This window comes from Gymnoscopelus braueri (genome assembly GCF_963280865.1).
Source record: "Gymnoscopelus braueri genome assembly, chromosome: 3".
Classification (NCBI taxonomy): Eukaryota; Metazoa; Chordata; class Actinopteri; order Myctophiformes; family Myctophidae; genus Gymnoscopelus; species Gymnoscopelus braueri.
The window spans coordinates 45,679,341-45,696,714 of record NC_137612.1 but is presented as its reverse complement, the minus strand read 5'-3'; the positions used below and the strand labels follow the sequence as shown (position 1 = coordinate 45,696,714).

The 17,374-nt window shown below is 44.0% G+C and overlaps 2 protein-coding genes across 2 annotated transcripts; both read right to left on the bottom strand.

Moving 5' to 3' along the window:
* Nucleotides 1–764: 764 nt before the first annotated feature.
* On the bottom strand, nt 765–8,899 carry LOC308081990 (exosome complex exonuclease RRP44-like; the record flags this gene model as incomplete). Its single annotated transcript, XM_080423600.1, is given in 3 exon segments — nt 765–812; nt 814–2,604; nt 6,101–8,899. Coding segments are annotated over 3 exon segments (4,638 nt in total).
* Nucleotides 8,900–11,424: 2,525 nt separating this feature from the next.
* On the bottom strand, nt 11,425–12,429 carry LOC308081989 (ADP-ribose glycohydrolase MACROD1-like; the record flags this gene model as incomplete). Its single annotated transcript, XM_080423599.1, has 1 exon — nt 11,425–12,429. The coding sequence occupies one exon, from the start codon at nt 12,427–12,429 to the stop codon at nt 11,425–11,427; it is 1,005 nt and encodes a 334-aa protein (XP_080279725.1).
* Between the last annotated feature and the right edge of the window lie 4,945 nt (nt 12,430–17,374).

Genomic DNA, 17,374 nt, shown 5'->3' with positions numbered 1-17,374 from the left:
TACAGTTTACAATTTAGGCATTCAGCAGACACTCTTATCCAGAGTGACTTACAACGTGTAAGATCAGAGTAAATGACATGAACCCTAGTCGACAAAATGACAGGATAAATGCCCACATAAATGGATAATCAATACAATATGTAGTAGGGTTCCATGCTTCATCTCTCACCACTGGAGTGATATGGAGTTCCACATCACTCAGTCTATGATGTCAGTCATCTATTTTAATTTTGTTATGGCTAAAAACCCAATTTATAATGGTAGAGTTGTATGAGGCCAACACACCGAGCTGTAAACGGGAGGAAAGTCCCTGCACGGCAGATGGTAAAGTTTTGAGATTTGGGTCTTCCTCTACTTACCAGCAATATCAAGAGTAGTGGGCATGGTACTGACTGGCTGTGGGAAAGGAAGTACTTTACTATTGTAAAATGTATAAGAGGTGTTATTCATCAAAACAAAATTATGTCAGTGCATCAAAGATGTCTGCTGTGGGGGTGCCAGGTGACACAGCCTGACCATTTGCTCCTTGTGAGCGTGAGAGGCTGGGTTTGAATCCAACCCCTGTCTTGTCTCGCATGTCGTTCCTCTCTACTCTTGATTTCCCATTTCTAAAATGATCTGAAATGAGGCATAAAAAGACCCCCAAAGTCTTTGTAAAAAAGAAAAAACTTCTCAAACAACTCTGTTTGAATTCTAAACGGAGTTGTTTGTGAATTATTTTTCTAAAACCTTGAGAGAACACTGGGGAGTTACTACTTTCTGTGTCAGCGGTCCAGTTTGGGTTTCTTGGCCCTCGGTTCAGTCTCTTGAGTCTGGGATGCTCACACCGGGAATCATGGGTTCAACCAGTTCCATGCGGATCTTCTGGTGCTGAATATTGGAGTCATCTACACTGATGGTCACCTTCACCTTGTCAAACATGTGGAAAATGTGCTGCTCTACGGTCAGAGTAGGGACCTCTTCATCAAAACTGAGTTTTGGCCCAGACTTGTCCTTGCCATCAAAGAAGACGGTTCCCTCCAGGCCAAACTTTGGGATGAGGACAGTGATGGCGTTCTTCCTCACAAACAGGACGTAGCCCTCCTCATTCAGGATGCCTTGGCTCTTTAAGAACAATTGCGTATGGAAGGCCACAGATGCCCTCTGTGCATATTGAGCCATCTTGTGTCTGTAGTTGAGGTTGTTGCAGAGGGCAGACAGCTTGTGTTTGTTCTCCAGGTCTGGGTAGGTTTTCTCTGCTGCTATAGCCACTGCCAGCAGACGATGGACTATGATATCTGCATATCTCCTAATGGGTGAGGTGAAGTGTGTGTATATGGGTGAGGCCAGGCCATAGTGGTTGAAGTCGCTGTCCATGCCGGAGCAGAAGTAGACAGCCTGCGTCATGCAACGGGTGGCCAGGATGCGTAGCAACGTATTGAAGTAAGGGAAACCGTCCACTGTGGCCACATTCAGAGAGTCAGTCAGAGCTTTGGCCGAGTCTGTTTGAATCTGCAGGCCCTTAGACTTGGCAGCCTTGTTGAGGATGTCGTAGTTTGATGGGGGTGGTGCGGGGTGCTTCCTGAGCAGGGAACACTCAGAGAATTCATCGTAGATCTTCTGGGCCACAGAAATATTGGCCAGCACCATGAATTCCTCCACCATGGAGTTGGTTTCCATGAGCTCTTTGGTCTGGAGGTCAATGGGGTCGTGGGTTTCACTGTCCATTTGGAAACGCACCTCTATAGATGACAGGGTCAATGCACCGTTCTCTGTCCTCTGCTTTTTGAGGATCTTTGCCAGCTTGTTGAGGCCTCGTAGACTTTTAGTGATGTCATCATTTGTCGAGGCATTGTCTATCCTCATCTGAGCTTCAGTGTAGGTCAGCGATGCCTTGGATCTTATGACACTCTTTGTAATCCTGGTCTTCAGAATCTCCGCCTTGTGGTTCATCTCCCAAATACACGAGAAGGACAGTCTCTCCACATTGGAGCGTAGAGAACACAGATTGGAGCTGAGTAACTCAGGAAGCATGTCTATTGTCCTGTCACATAGGTAAACAGTGGTCCCTCGATTAGCAGCTTCTATGTCCAGCGCGTTACCAGGTTTGATGAAGTGACTGACGTCGGCAATGTGGACACCAACCTCCAGGTTTCCGTTGTCCAGCTCCCTACAGTGTAGGGCATCATCGATGTCCATACATCCTGGAGGGTCCACACTGCACACCATCAACTGCCTCAGGTCCTCTCTCACAGCCATGTCCTCTGGTGTGATGGTCCAGGGCATCTTGGGGAGGAAGCTGAGCACAGTCTGAGAGAAGGCCTGGTGTGGGATGTCATGTTCGAACAGCAGCGCCTCCATCTTGGTCTCCTTGTCCCCCACGCAGCCCATAACCCTATGGCTCGCTAACGAGGCAGCCTGGCGCGCCTCGATGCAAATCTGGGGGATACGCCGGTCCGCTACGGTGACGTTTAGCGCACCACAAAGTGATCTCCAGTTCCTCTTTATGGTGCCAAGCACTGTGCGTGTGGACTCCTGTTTGCATTCAGTGAAAACTCCCCTTCTGCACCGATCTCTCAGATAGTGTTCTCTCACTATCTTCATCACCCCGCCTGACCAGATGTTCTTAACGAACATATTAAAGTTCAGTATCAAACAAGACATTTTTTATTTATTTTAACAATAATTTTATTCACAGACACATCTCACTCAAAGCCCTAGTGTGAGACCTGGTGGACTGACGTCACTCTTCTATGACGTGTGTATGATGTAGTCCAGTGGTTCTCAAACCTTTTCTGGATCGGGGCCAGCACTTGAAAATCTCAAAAGCGTTCGCTGCCCATCCATCTGAACACTTAACTCTATCAGCTCAGCTGCCTACCGGCTGAGTTAAGTTAATTTACTTAAGTAAAAGTACAGAAGTAGGCCTATTGACATCCAAATGTTCTAGCTGAAGTATAAAATATGGCATAAAAGGTTAATGGATGTTTTGTATTAATCACAAACTAGTAATTAAAGCTGTCAATCAATTGCAGTGGAGTAAAAAGTACAATATTTGCCCCTGAGATGTAGTGAAGTAGTATTGAACTAGAAAATGTGCTCCTCGGAGCACAGGTCTCCGCCAGTACTGTTCCTGATTAATCCTGTCTTACCTATTTATATTACATATTGTCACGTGTCACTTGACCAATGTTAGCTTGGCTGATGGAAGCTCACTTCCAAAAATATAAATGATTTTTTGAAGTGACACACCTATTTATAGGTCTCTATGTCATCATGCGTCTCGCTAGCCAATCAGAGCATTGGTGACAACAATATTGTCACGTGAAGCTTGACCAATGTTAGCTTGGCTGAGACGGGGGGACACACGGAAGGACAAGAACGAAAACATACTCTCTACCTCTGGCGGAGACAAAAAGGAAATACTCAAGTAAAGTTCAAAGTACTTCAGTAAATACATTTAGTTAGTTTCCACCACTGCTCAGAAGAATATGGATCAGGATGGAATTACGCTACACAACTGTTTCTCAACCTGTGGGCTGGGGCCCACTGCTGGGCCATGAGGATATTGCAAGTGGGCCCCCAAATAATTGACAAAACACTAAGACTTAAAGATAATATAACATTAATGTTAAACTGATAATCGGCTGGTTGTTTGACCAGATCCAAAGCCACTATGAGAATTATCCAAGGAGTAGGTAAAACCGATATGTAATGCTTTAGGCTGTGGAAACCAACTATTGATGAGTTGTATTGATGCTTATCTCTCTGGAAAGAGTTAATGTTGCTCGGGGTCGCTGTTGGAACTCAATTAACCAAGGCCTTCTGAGGCCTTTACTGTTGGCTGCGGCCCTGATGTCACTACGGTGATATAGGTAGCGTCAGGCATATCCATAGGCTATATGTAGCTGTAGCGGGGCAGCGGGCTATGTCAGTTATGCCCAAATCTGGGACTATGATGTCAAGTCCTGGACGTTTCGGTTATCTCCATAAATGGAGTTCCAGAAGGGGTTCCCTGTCAGAGCTAGGTATGTTAGGTATCTCCATGTATAGCCGTCTAAGAGAGATTCTATGATGTCAGACTTGGGGAGGTTGATTGTCTCCATCTATGGGGATCTCATTATATGGGAAGGTTGTGATCGAATAGGTCACTAAAGATCGGGACTGAATAGGTCATGGTCATTCATCCCCTTTATAAAGGTTTCTGGGCAGCCTGCCATGGTCCACCTTGCGGTGTTATCCATCTATGGCTAATGCTGGCAAGTATGCCCTGAATGTTCTTTACAATTAATATTAAATCAATTCATGTAAAAGAAGTCATGGTATTATTTTCTTTAAAATCTTGAAAAAATGATTTTCATTGTAATACCGATTTATATAGGAGCTTAAAGTATACTACGTTAGTTCCATTGATCCAATTAAGCCACAACACAATCGATTGATTGATCATTAAAATAAACATGCTCTGAAAATGCATGCGGCCCATTGCTAATGCTTTTGAGATTTTCAAGTGATCCAGAAACCACAGAACTACACAGTACCACAGCATGGCATTAAAGGGATAGTTCACCCCCCCAATTTTATTTTATTTTAATTAATTAGTCGCCCCATGGAGACTTGAATTCATGGATATGTTTTTGTTTTGTCGCATTCCGAAGCCAATAATTGGATGACCATCGGAGCGGTAGGAGACACAAAGGAGACTCTTTGTATCTCCTGCTACCGGAACCGCTGCCGGTCATCAAATTATTGGCTTAGGAATGCGACGAAACAAAACGATATCCATGAATTCAAGTCTCCATGGGGTGACTATTTAATAGAAAATAAGTCATTTTGGGGGTGAACTATTCCTTTAACGTAAAGCGACGATAAACTCCATCTCATCGCACAAGCACGCCTGGATGCTGCAGCACAAGACAGCTGACATCCTATAGTATACGGCAGTGGTTCTCAAAGTGGGATACAGGGACCCCCAGTGGTCCTTGAGGGGGTTCCAGGGGTCCCCAGCCAAATGGGTTAATACAGCACCACAATCATTTTAACCACTTTAACCCTATTTTATACTTCGGATATTCAAAAACAGCCTATCAACAAGCTCACAACACGTCACTTTGCGATGCTTTGTGAGCTTGTAGATCGGCTATTTTTGGAAAAAAGTGAAAATATGTTGGTCATCTTTTCTGGGGGTCCCTGGCACAAAATCTTTTCAGAAGGGTGTCTGCAGCCAAATACATATCAATTTGGGGTCCTTGACATGAGAATGTACAGTACATGGTATCTCATTTTACATACAGCACCCAGGGCCCTGGCATTAATCAAATCATCACATCAAACTGGAACATTATCACTTGAGACATCACTCAGAAAACTGTTCCCAAACCATTATCCATTATCTCCAACAGAAGAGACATGTACACAGCTATCTACTGGCTGAGTGACCACAAAGTCCTGGCTCAGGAGACCATTGGGCACCTACAGGTGTAGTGACAACATGCTATGCAGCACTCAAACATTCACAGACCTCAAAACCAACCATATCTACAGTACAGTACCACCTAAGAGATTTCTTCAACTACAAGACCACCTACAGTGTGTATACCGCCTCACTTAAGTTGGCCCTGTGGATGTTTTTATGTTGGCCGCACAAAACGCAGCGTTTTGAACATTTTGAATGAACCACAAGGGGGAATCGCCTTAAGAAACTGTGACACCATGGTATTTCATGCCTAAATGAAGAAATCGATTTTGGACCATTTTTGGAACCACTTTTTCGCCACTGTATTTTTTTCACCTATAACTCGACAGTACACTTGTGCAAACAGACTTGTCTGCCCTGACGAAGGCCACTTGGCTGAAACGCGTCGGGAAATTTTCTTTTTTCTTTCTCCGTTCATTCAAGTGTGCCAGAAAGCCTGTCTAAGCACAGGTAATCTCGCAAACCACTGCATCAAGTGAAACGTTTCGTGCATACTGCCAGTAGTCCAAGGAAGACACACATTTTATAAATAAGCCTCATGGTGACGCTATACCAGCCAGCACTTTATGTAAAACTAAATTCAATGCTTGAGCTTTGCAACTACGGCTGGCACTAATGGGAAACCAACTGTAGTTCCCGGCTCACACGAGGAATCATGGGTTCAACAAGGTCCATGCAGATCTTCTGGTGCTGAATATTGGAGTCATCTACACTGATGGTCACCTTCACCTTGTCAAACATGTGGAAAATGTGCTGCTCTACGGTCAGAGTAGGGACCTCTTCATCAAAGCTGAGTTTTGGGCCAGACTTGTCCTTGCCATCAAAGAAGACGGTTCCCTCCAGGCCAAACTTTGGGATGAGGACAGTGATGGCGTTCTTCCTCACAAACAGGATGTAGCCCTCCTCATTCAGGATGCCTTGGCTCTTAAAGAACAATTGCGTATGGAAGGCCACGGACGCCCTCTGTGCATACTGAGCCATCTTGTGTCTGTAGTTGAGGTTGTTGCAGAGGGCAGCCAGCTTGTGTTTGTCCATCAGGTCTGGGTAGGTTTTTTCTGCTGCTATAGCCACTGCCAGTAGACGATGGACTATGATATCTGCATATCTCCTAATGGGTGAGGTGAAGTGTGTGTATATGGGTGAGGCCAGGCCGTAGTGGTTGAAGTCACTGTCCATGCAGGAGCAGAAGTAGACAGCCTGCATCATGCAACGGGTGGCCAGGATGCGTAGCAACGTGTTGAAATAAGGTAAACCGTCCACTGTGGCCACATTCAGAGAATCAGCCAGAGCTTTGGCCGAGTCTGTTTGGATCTGCAGGCCCTTAGACTTGGCAGCCTTGTTGAGGATGTCGTAGTTTGATGGGGGTGGTGCGGGGTGCTTCCTGAGCAGGGAACACTCAGAGAATTCTTCGTAGATCTTCTGGGCCACAGAAATATTGGCCAGCACCATGAATTCCTCCACCATGGAGTTGGTTTCCATGAGCTCTTTGGTCTGGAGGTCAATGGGGTCGTGGGTTTCACTGTCCATGTGGAAACGCACCTCTATAGATGACAGGGTCAATGCACCGTTCTCTGTCCTCTTCTTTTTGAGGATCTTGGCCAGCTTGTTGAGGCCTCGTAGGCTTTTGGTGATGTCATCATTCATCGAGGTATCGTCTATCCTCATCTGGGCTTCAGCGTAGGTCAGAGATGCCTTGGAGCTTATGACACTCTTTGTAAACCTGGTCTTCAGAATCTCCCCCTTGTGGTTCATCTCCCAAATACACGAGAAGGACAGTCTCTCCACATTGGAGCGTAGAGAACACAGATTGGAGCTGAGTAACTCAGGAAGCATGTCTATTGTCCTGTCACATAGGTACACAGTGGTCCCTCGATTGGCAGCTTCTATGTCCAGTGCTTTGCCAGGTCTGATGAAGTGACTGACGTCGGCAATGTGGACACCAACCTCCAGGTTTCCGTTGTCCAGCTCCCTACAGTGTAGGGCATCGTCGATGTCCAAACATCCTGGAGGGTCCACACTGCACACCATCAATTGCCTCAGGTCCTCTCTCACAGCCATGTCCTCTGGTGTGATGGTCCAGGGCATATTGGGGAGGAAGCTGAGCACAGTCTGAGAGAAGGCCTGGTGTGGGATGTCATGTTCCAACAGTAGCACCTCTGTCTCCGTCTCCTTGTCCCCTGCCCTGCCCAGACTACGCACAAAATGACCATTGGGATATCTGGAGTATTTATTCCAGCCGTCGATAGCCACCATGATTCTCTGGCTCACCAGTGCGGCAGCCTGACGCGTCTCAATGTGAATCCTGGGGACATGGCGATCCGCTGGGGTGAAAAGGTGTCGCGTTGCCTCTTTAATCAAAGAGACATTTAGCATGCCACAGAACGGTCTCCAGTTCCTCTTGATTATTCCAACCACTTTGCCTGTGGGTTTCCTGGCTAATTCAGGCCCTAGGCTCTTCAGTGGCTTCTCCCCCTCTTCTTCCTCAGTGGCGTCACCGTCCTTGGTGCTGCCCTCATCTTGCAGCAACGCCACAGAGGGTGCTACCCACTGGTCTCTCGGCAACAACTGCACAGCCACCATGTCATTGTGCACCGCTCTGTTTAGTTGCTGAAGACCCTGCAGGAGAACCTCTTGGCTGTCCACCCCCTCTCCCTGGATGAAGACAGTGGCCTGCAGGTAGTTATCCCTGCTGGCCCTGAAGGTGCCCTGGAGGAATGTGCCGCTTTTGATGCCTGCTTGGATTCTGGAGAGAGGCAGATGCTCTGGGAACACCACCTTATCAGTGCTGACTTTGTTATTTTCATTGTTGGTTAACGCCAGACGATCCACCAGCTCAGGGTTGGCGATCAGACTTTTGATGTACTCCTCACATGTGTAGGCTAGAAGTCCGCCCTCCACTGCCTTCTCCTTGTTTGCTCGATCATTGGTGAGGAGGACCACCTTGAGCCCACCCTCCTTCACCTCACTGGCCTTCAGGTGCTGGTTGTACCATGTGGCCGCCACACGGATGGCACGGTCGTTGCGGTCATTGGCGCTCTCCCCCGGTTCACGCTCAACGAACGTCTCTCTATGGTGTTCGTTTGTAAATACATAAACACGTTTGTCTTTGTCATGGGTGATGTCTTTCAGGCGTTTATAGACTGGTGGGCTGCGATGGCGGACCTCCTGGAGAACTATCTGTAGGACAATGACATTACGAAACAATGGGTCCTCAAGCACGTCAATCTGATGCAACACCACGTTAGTGTCAGGAAGCAGGTAATGCGGAAAGACGCACAGGTTGCTCTCAATGATTGCATCCTTCTGCAGCACCGTGGCCTCCTGTTTGCATGCAGTGCACACTTCACTTCCACACCAGATATCATCTCTCAGGTAGTGTTCTCTCACTATCTTCCTCACCCCACCCGACCGGGTCTTCGTAACAAACGTTTTAGATTTCAACATGATGCCAAAGTATCAAATGAGGAAACGTGGGTATATTTCAATAATACAGCATCCACAGATGCAACTCGCTGAAGGCACCATATGTGTTGGATCCGGTGGACTGACATCACTAATCTAAGATGTATCTATGATGCATGACTCTATATTTGGGCAACATTTCAGGCCGACCTAGATCGGTCCCGCGGGGGAATTTCAGTCGCCCAGAGGTAGCACAGCAGTTGAGAGTTACAAAGTTACAGATACAGAGTAAGGAAAGTACTGTCAGATACAGCAATACAAAGGTAAGAAATAACAATAAGAAGCTCCACCAATAACAGTATACACCTATACAACTATCCTGCAATATGCAGAAAAACAACACCAGGTTACAGTGTCCTCACAGTATCCCGCACAAAACAAAAAGTGTTGGTGACAAACTGTGCAACCAGTGCAATCAAATGAATTGTACTGCAAAGAAAAGTGACGGTATCGACAGTGCAAACGGTACAATAACCATACCCTAAAAGTGTCATTAGAAGTCAGAGTCCTTAGTAAAGCTTTTATTCCAAGTTATATGACACTTGACCTGGCAGAGGACATGCCAATTTTCTCATACATCAGCCATTGGACTAGAATGGTACACTCAATGGAATGCATATCTCCCTATTTGGGCATGTCTATTATGTCGGCCATCTATGACGTATCTCCTGTTAAAATTGCCTTGTCAGTGGACGGTGAGCGACTCAACCATTACATGCCCATATATGGAGACCACTTTAAACTAGATTTGAAGGCTGCAAAGTTGCCTGAAAATCTAGTTTTACAACAAATGCAAGATCCCCAACATTGAATCATGCATTGAGGGACCTATGGTGACCAGCTTTAATTGAAATGAGTGTGTGGGAACTTTCTGTGTATTACAAATGCCACTGTTTGTTGCAGAAACATGTTTTTCCCATGTTTTTACACACACACGGACGGACGGGGGCTAAAACATACTCTACAATAAAGAAAAACGGCAATATCCAGTCAATACCAAATTGGGATCACATGCTATAGACCGCACATCGAAAAAGCACCTTCACTTATGCCCATAGGGGACTGTATGTCATTGGGAATGCTATTCCTCATAGCATGTGGCCACCCCTGGACGTAACATACGCATGCTATAGTGATTAAGAACCATATTGATGTTGGTGCAGCTTCCACCAAGCACACATGTTTTCATAGTTCAGCTTCCACCAAGCACACATGTTTTCATAGTTCTACAGCTTCCACCTAGCACACATGTTTTCAAAGCACCAGGAGGGCAACAGATGAGATAAATGGGGAATCATAACAAAAAAAAATACTCCATTATTTGCCAGTTTAACCACTTTCAACTTGCCGTCCCTATATGGCCCATGTTGTTATTATATGTTTTGTCATTTATTGTTCATAGCAAAACCCAAAAATGTTGTCCATTTCTCAAAAGGGGGTCTATTTGGGGGTCCTTGGCGTTGAAAAGTTTGGGAACAAAAACTCAGTGTGTCCGTGTCAGCGGGGATAACGCTGTGCGTGTCACTTTACAGTAGCAGGAGGATCTTGACATAAAAATAAAAAAGAATTATACTTTTCTTACGAACTTAAAATGCACTTGATTGTCAAAAACTGCCTATGGAGCCTGTGGAATCAGCCACAAGAATATATCGCAACAGATTAGTATAGGAAAACAATCAAAAAAATAAAAAGTAAATAAATGAATAGAATGTGGACGTCCAAAGTGGAACTGGGACATCAGGTGTCTTTGACATGCCTATGATATGGTCGCTGTTTAGACAACCTTGTATGTCTAAAACTGTTCTTTTTGTATTATTATTTTTAAAACATTTTTAAATAGTGGAAACAGCCATACAGGCTCACAATGCGCCGCATCGTGACACGTTTTGAGCTTATATAGATCTGCTATTTTCACTACTTTTGTGTGACACTTGTATGATGTTTCCCTGCCTGTGTATGTTGTAAACTACATTCCTTGCTTTACTTTGAAATTTCCACCATTTGTTTTCCACCAAAATCACCACTTTTTTTATCACATACCCTCATCCGTGTGTTTCCCTTTTATTTGTTGTGGCCTAGAGCCGGGCCATAACAATATTGTTTTAACAGATCTAGTCCTCAAGAATCCAAATCAGAAGGTTACTATTCGCTCATCATCACTGCTCCAAACATGAAGCATTTGTTAGAACAATGTGCAAAGTGAACCCAACTCCAAAAAGATAGAGACTAGGAGGATGAACTGGTTCTCAACGTCAGGTCCGGGGACCACCAGGGGTCCAAATGGAACCTTACAGGTCCGTAACTCTTGAGAGTGTACAAAGGGAACCACATGGACACTGAGGATTTTACAGTGGAGACTGGGGTCTGAGAAAGGAGACGGGGGTCTGTGACCTAATGCATATTGTGAACATGTGAACTCAATACCGCCCCATCTGGCGGAGTCAGTTTATATCAAACAGGGGTCCTTGGAAAAAAAAGAGAATCACTGAAATAACAGGATGATGAGCTCACATCCCTTCATGTTCAGTTTGTTCTTCAGCATCTGAGGACGTTTGCTCCTCAGTCTGCTCCTCAGTTTGCTCTTTATCGTCTATGGGCCCTTTGGAAGCCCTTTCCTCTGTTTTCTCCTCTTTATCTGTGGAAGTTTGCTCTTTATCTGTGGACGTTTGCTCCTCAGTTTGCTCTTTACCTGTGAGCCCTGAAGACGAAGTCTGCTCCTCAGTTTGCTCTTTATCGTCTATGGGCCCTTTGGAAGCCCTTTCCTCCGTTTGCTCCTCAGTTTGCTCTTTACCTGTGAGCCCTGAAGACGAAGCCCCGGGGAAGTACAGAGGCAGATTCTTCAGATAAATCTCCTTGTCCTTTTGCAGATACACGCAGAAGATGACCCTGTCAAACTTGTCGTGATGCTCATCCAGATATTCCCTCACGGTCGCCAATGCTTCGCACGCGGCCTTCTCCCGTGGGTAGCTGTAGATGCCGGTGGAGATGCAAGGCACGGCCAGGGTGCGAATATTGTTTTGGGCAGCGAGCTTCAGGGTGTTGCTGTAGCACTCCCTCAGTCTGGCCCTGTCCTCCGCCCCAACACCTCCAAAGACAATAGGCCCCACCGTGTGGATCACATACTTTGCTGGGAGGCCATAGCCGCCTGTGATCTTGGACTTGCCCGTTTGGCAGCCATTGAGGGTAGCACACTCCTTCATCAGCTTGTGACCAGCAGCGTCATGGATGGCTCCGTCCACTCCGCTCCCCCCCAGCAAGCTCTTGTTGGCTGCGTTGACGATGGCGTCTATCTCCAGCTTCGTAATGTCACCGCCATAGAGGGATATCTTCTGGTCCAGCTTCTCGTTCCTGGGGTAGCGAGGCCTTTCACTGCCATCTGACATGGGAGTGAAAACAGGGATGTCCTTCAGTGAATGATATTTATTAGGAGTCTTGTAGAACGTCCGCCTTTCCTCAACAGACAAAGACAGCAGGAAGTCCTTGGTCTCCTTCCAGGAGGAGTTCAGCTTCATGGTGGCTCGCTCACTGCTGCGGAAAGATACACTTGTGTTCCGTGACATCAAATATTTTCTAATTGCTCTAGTTCTGTCAGCAAATGAAAGATTTCTTACTTTATAAGAAACCTCACCTTTGTTAAATGATAATGATACTAACAGGACAGTCACTCAGGTATCAATTGATCTGAATGGCTGAGGACCTTTTTGTGGCAATATATATGTGCATTACACTGTGACGTATGACCCATATATGTCACTGCAGCGTCACTGTCGGGTCATCAATGCCACACCCCTATACCAAGTATGGAAATCAGTTGACTGACATCATAGACTGGCCACATGATCCAAGATCCACATGGGAACCTTGCCACTATTAGAGCCTTCTTTCTTTCTTTCTTGTGCTTTATTAATCAACTAGGCCTTATACCCGCTTTACCTGTTGTCAGAGTACTCATTGTCAGAGTACTTAGTGCAGTACCCATTTTATGTCGTCATATTGATCACATCAGAGATCTCCATATATGGGCAATTGGGCATACTGTATACTTGGAGGCCATCTATGACGTCAGTACTATTACGTCTTGATATTGATGACATCAGGGATCCATATATGGGCATTTAAAGTTGATATGCGGGGGACAATGGACACATACAGGCACACATTGAGAGATTCCATGCATTTATAGATGGACTAGACCGAGCACAGGCCTACTCAGGAACGATCCAGTTGGGAACGCATGTCCCACCGATTTATGCAATACCTATACCCATTGTCAGAGACCCGTTGTGTCTGTCTGTCTGTCTGTCTGTCTGTGTCCCTTTTATGCCATGTATAGAGATCTCTGTATCTGTCTGTGTCTGCCATCAGCCTGGCGGATATAATGAGTGGCTGGGACTGAAATCACTCCCTAATCACTATAGTGCACTATATAGTCACTATATAGTAGTGAGTATGCCATTTTATAGTGGTGTCCGGATGTGCAATGATAATTATATTATACCTTATGTCCCTATAGTCAGTGGACTCATCCTATCCCACAATGCATCGTGAAAAGCAGGGGACAACCAATGGTCACTATCGCAAATGTTAAGTACCCTCATGCATTGTGCTTACAGAAAGTGCAGATGTTTTATATAACAAAATGTGTTTAATGTCACAGATGAGTCCACTATCCTCTATAACTCTGAATGAGTGAGTGAGTTTGGACACAGTCCTGTGTTTGCAAAATAAATGCAGACTTTATTGGCAAAAAGCTTTAACATTGTGAATACATGAAGATTTTTTTTTTATGTTTTACAGGTGAACTAATTAAATAGATTTAGACAACAAAGACATTTCTCAGGCAGAACTTATCAAAGAAATTGACCAGTTACAAAATGAGACCTCTGCTGGAAGTAAACGTTTGTCAATTGAGTTTTAAAGCAGATTTTGAGCCCATTGAATAACATACCAGAGTCTCTACCCTCTTAAAAAGAAAGATGAGAATCTGGTCTTTTGTTCCTAAATGAGACCTATGTTGCTTTTGAATGACATTAAATGAACCTCCCTTTTCCACCTCAGGAACATTACCAAACTCCACCCCACACTTACCCTGCCTCCCAGATGCTGAAAAACTGGTCCACGCCTTTGTCTCCACCAGGCTGGAATAGATTTACTGCAATACACTAATTGGGATCCAAGCAAGAGCCTCCAGAGGCTTCAAAACAGCACTGCTAGCTAGGATCCTTATGAGAGTGTGAAAATACGACCATAATGCGATCTTAATTATGTAGTTGTCGTAGTCTTTTTTGCCTTTGCTATTTTTATGCCAATGTTTTTAAACCCTGTAGCACTTTGAGATTTGTAAAAATGTAAAGTGCGTTACAAATAAAATATATTAATATTATTATTATGAAACAAGAAAGTATGGTTGCCTCGCTTCAAATTGCAGGTTGCAGCATAGCATCTTGCATCAATTAGAATAAACTGAGCAATCTTATTTCCTTTTGTTATGTTGTACCAATAAAATAACATATTGTTTCAATTTCTTTATTGTATTTTGTTGTTAAATGAGGTGTGATTAACCTTATAAACCCCACAGGGTTTTCTAAATCTCACCTGCACAACCCACTACTCAGGACTCCATCGTTTGATTGCTGGATAACATTTAGGCTACATTGTATCTGTTTACATAAGGTAAGATGTAACTTTGTAGGGCATTAATAGGGTACATTGTTTCTGTTTACTGTTAAAATCATGATGCCTAAGCCTACATACTGTATAAGTTAATGTCACATCACAACTTTGCACCAAGCTGCATGTATGTATTAATAATCTAAATGTGCAAAGTAACTATAACTGTCAAATAAGTGTAGTGAAGTGCACTAAATTACAATATTTCGCTCTGAGATGCAGTGAATAGAATAAAGTATTGAGAAATGGAAATATATAATAAAGTAAAACATTTTCAAAATTGTATTTAAGTACAATAGCCTACTCGAGTAGCTAAATATACTTTCCAGCACTGCTGGTCGCAAATGTAATCTAAAAAGGTGCAGGAGTATTTAAGAACTCATTTGGGTGAGGGCGACCCAATAGCCAAGTGGTTAGGGTACATACCATTGATTCGATGGTATGCACCCTAACCACTTGGCTACATAAAAGCAACACACACCAGTCAATTTGATTGGTGTGTGTTGATTTTATGTATTTCCCCTCCGGGATAATAAAGTAATTACCTTGACCTAGAATGTCTAAAGTGTATCAACAGGGAGATGCCGCGTGATGAACACTTTAAATGTGTGTGTGTGTGTGTGTGTGTGTGTGTGTGTGTAGGCCTACTTGTATTTCTATACTTGTGAGAGCCAAATGTCCATATAAGTATATAGAATTTGAGAAATAGATATTGTAAGGACCATTTTCCTGGTTATGATTCGGATCAGGCATTCAAATGTTAGATTTAGCGGTTGGGGTTAGCGTTATGCTTGATTTATACTTGGTCGCGTGTCAGTGTCGTGCACTGAAAATAGCAGATCTACTAGTTCACAATGAGTCGCAGCGTTGTGAGCTTGGAGATCCGTTATTCTCAGCTTTACAATTAGGGTTAAAAATGGCAAATGATTGTAAGAATATCATTCTTAAAATTGAGGCCCTGAAATATTGATGTCCTTACAAGGTGTGTGTGTGTGTGTGTGTGTGTGTGTGTGTGTGTGTGTGTGTGTGTGTGTGTGTGTGTGTGTGTGTGTGTGTGTGTGTGTGTGTGTGTGTGTGTGTGTGTGTGTGTGTGTGTGTGTGTGTGTGTGTGTGTCCTTATCTTTTCTCTCAATGTGTTTTTCCACCAGGTGACCTTCAGTCCATCTCACAATCTCTCTAACTCCTGATAAGCCAGAAAGCATTAGCATGTTGTTAACAGAGGCCAATTAGTTTCATCTGCATGATCCCATGTTGGGCACTAATATGTCATTTAGGAATTTGAGGTTGTATGGGTCCATCACTTTGTGTTCTGTGTTGGACACTCGTTGGTGTGGTAAGTTGTCTGTTCAACACTCGTTTGTCAATAGTGATGGTCACTCGTCGTCCTAAAATACTTTGTTGTTTTGTCTGTGCCTAGGTTATGTAGGTCATTTTTAGTGATAACAAAACTTTGTTTTGTATTTTGTAGATTGGCTATTTTCACAATATTTATCTGTGGAACCGAGTCAAACTAAACATAATGCCTCAACTCCTACAATTCCAAGTGCTTGTCAAGGTGGGGGGTCCCCAGTTCAACTATGATGATTTTGGGGGTCACGACCTGAAAAGGTTGAGAACCACGACCCTAGACCACCAGTTAGGGACGCAGCATCCTAGTACCTGTTTCTGTGCGTGCGTTGGAGCCCCAAGTTTGATCTGCCCGAGCTGCCAGTTGAGCTGCCCGTTAGTGCTTTATGCTGAGCACAGCAGAGACAGATAAAGAAAGACAGAAGGCTATTGATTAACTCAAAACATAATCATCACATGATGAGAGGTACGTATTTCAATATATCAGTAATAAATTGTAGGATACTTACTTTTTTTTTTAAATCTCCTCCTCTCTCTCCTCACTGCCTTTGTCTCCATATAAAGATGCACAGCAGATCTTTTAAAAGTTTCTGAGCAAAAATCTAAACACAAATCTTAGGAAAAATGATTTTAGTTTTTGGTGCCTACCAGCACAGCAAATTGTTTCGTGCCAATGGGCACTCACCTGATGCAAAACATGGATCAGAGGCACGTAATTCTATTAAAAATGACTAATAGAGGTTGGCAAAAAATAAGTTACCACTTAAACCCTATTTCAAAAATTGCCAAAATAGCCAATCTACAAGCTCACAACACGTTGTGTTGCGTTGCAAGTTGTGAGCTTGTAGATCTATTTTTGTCTCTCAGCAATGTCACCATGTTGAACATGAGTGTTGGGTTCAATTCAGATTAATTGTAATTGCAAGCAATGTTTACACACGTTGTGAACCCGCCTGTACAGGTATAAATCAATCTACTATCTAATGCTCTTTAAATAGCAGAGAAATACTGGGCTGAGGGACTGTGCTACACTACAGCAGTGTTTCCCAAACAGTGGATCAGGACCACTGTTTGGGAAACTGTTTGGCAAACAGGACCCATGTTATGGTCGCAAATAAATATGCCTTTTATTTTTGTATTTCCTACAATTTTCAATTTAAAGAAAACTTTAATTGATATTGCTCCAAAAAATGAAATATATCCATTAAAAAATATTAAAGAAATAAATTGTGAAAATAGCTAATCTATTAAATAGTGCAAACAAATGTGTACATTTTGGGTCCCGGTAAGACACCAATTGTATCTTTGAGTCTCAGCTGAAAAAGTTTGGGAACCAGTGCACTACAGTAGACCTGCAGGACCAACACACCCATGGGGCACCACTTAGGGGTCGGCAACCTTTTTGACATGAAGTGCCATGTTTTTAATTTTCTTGATAGT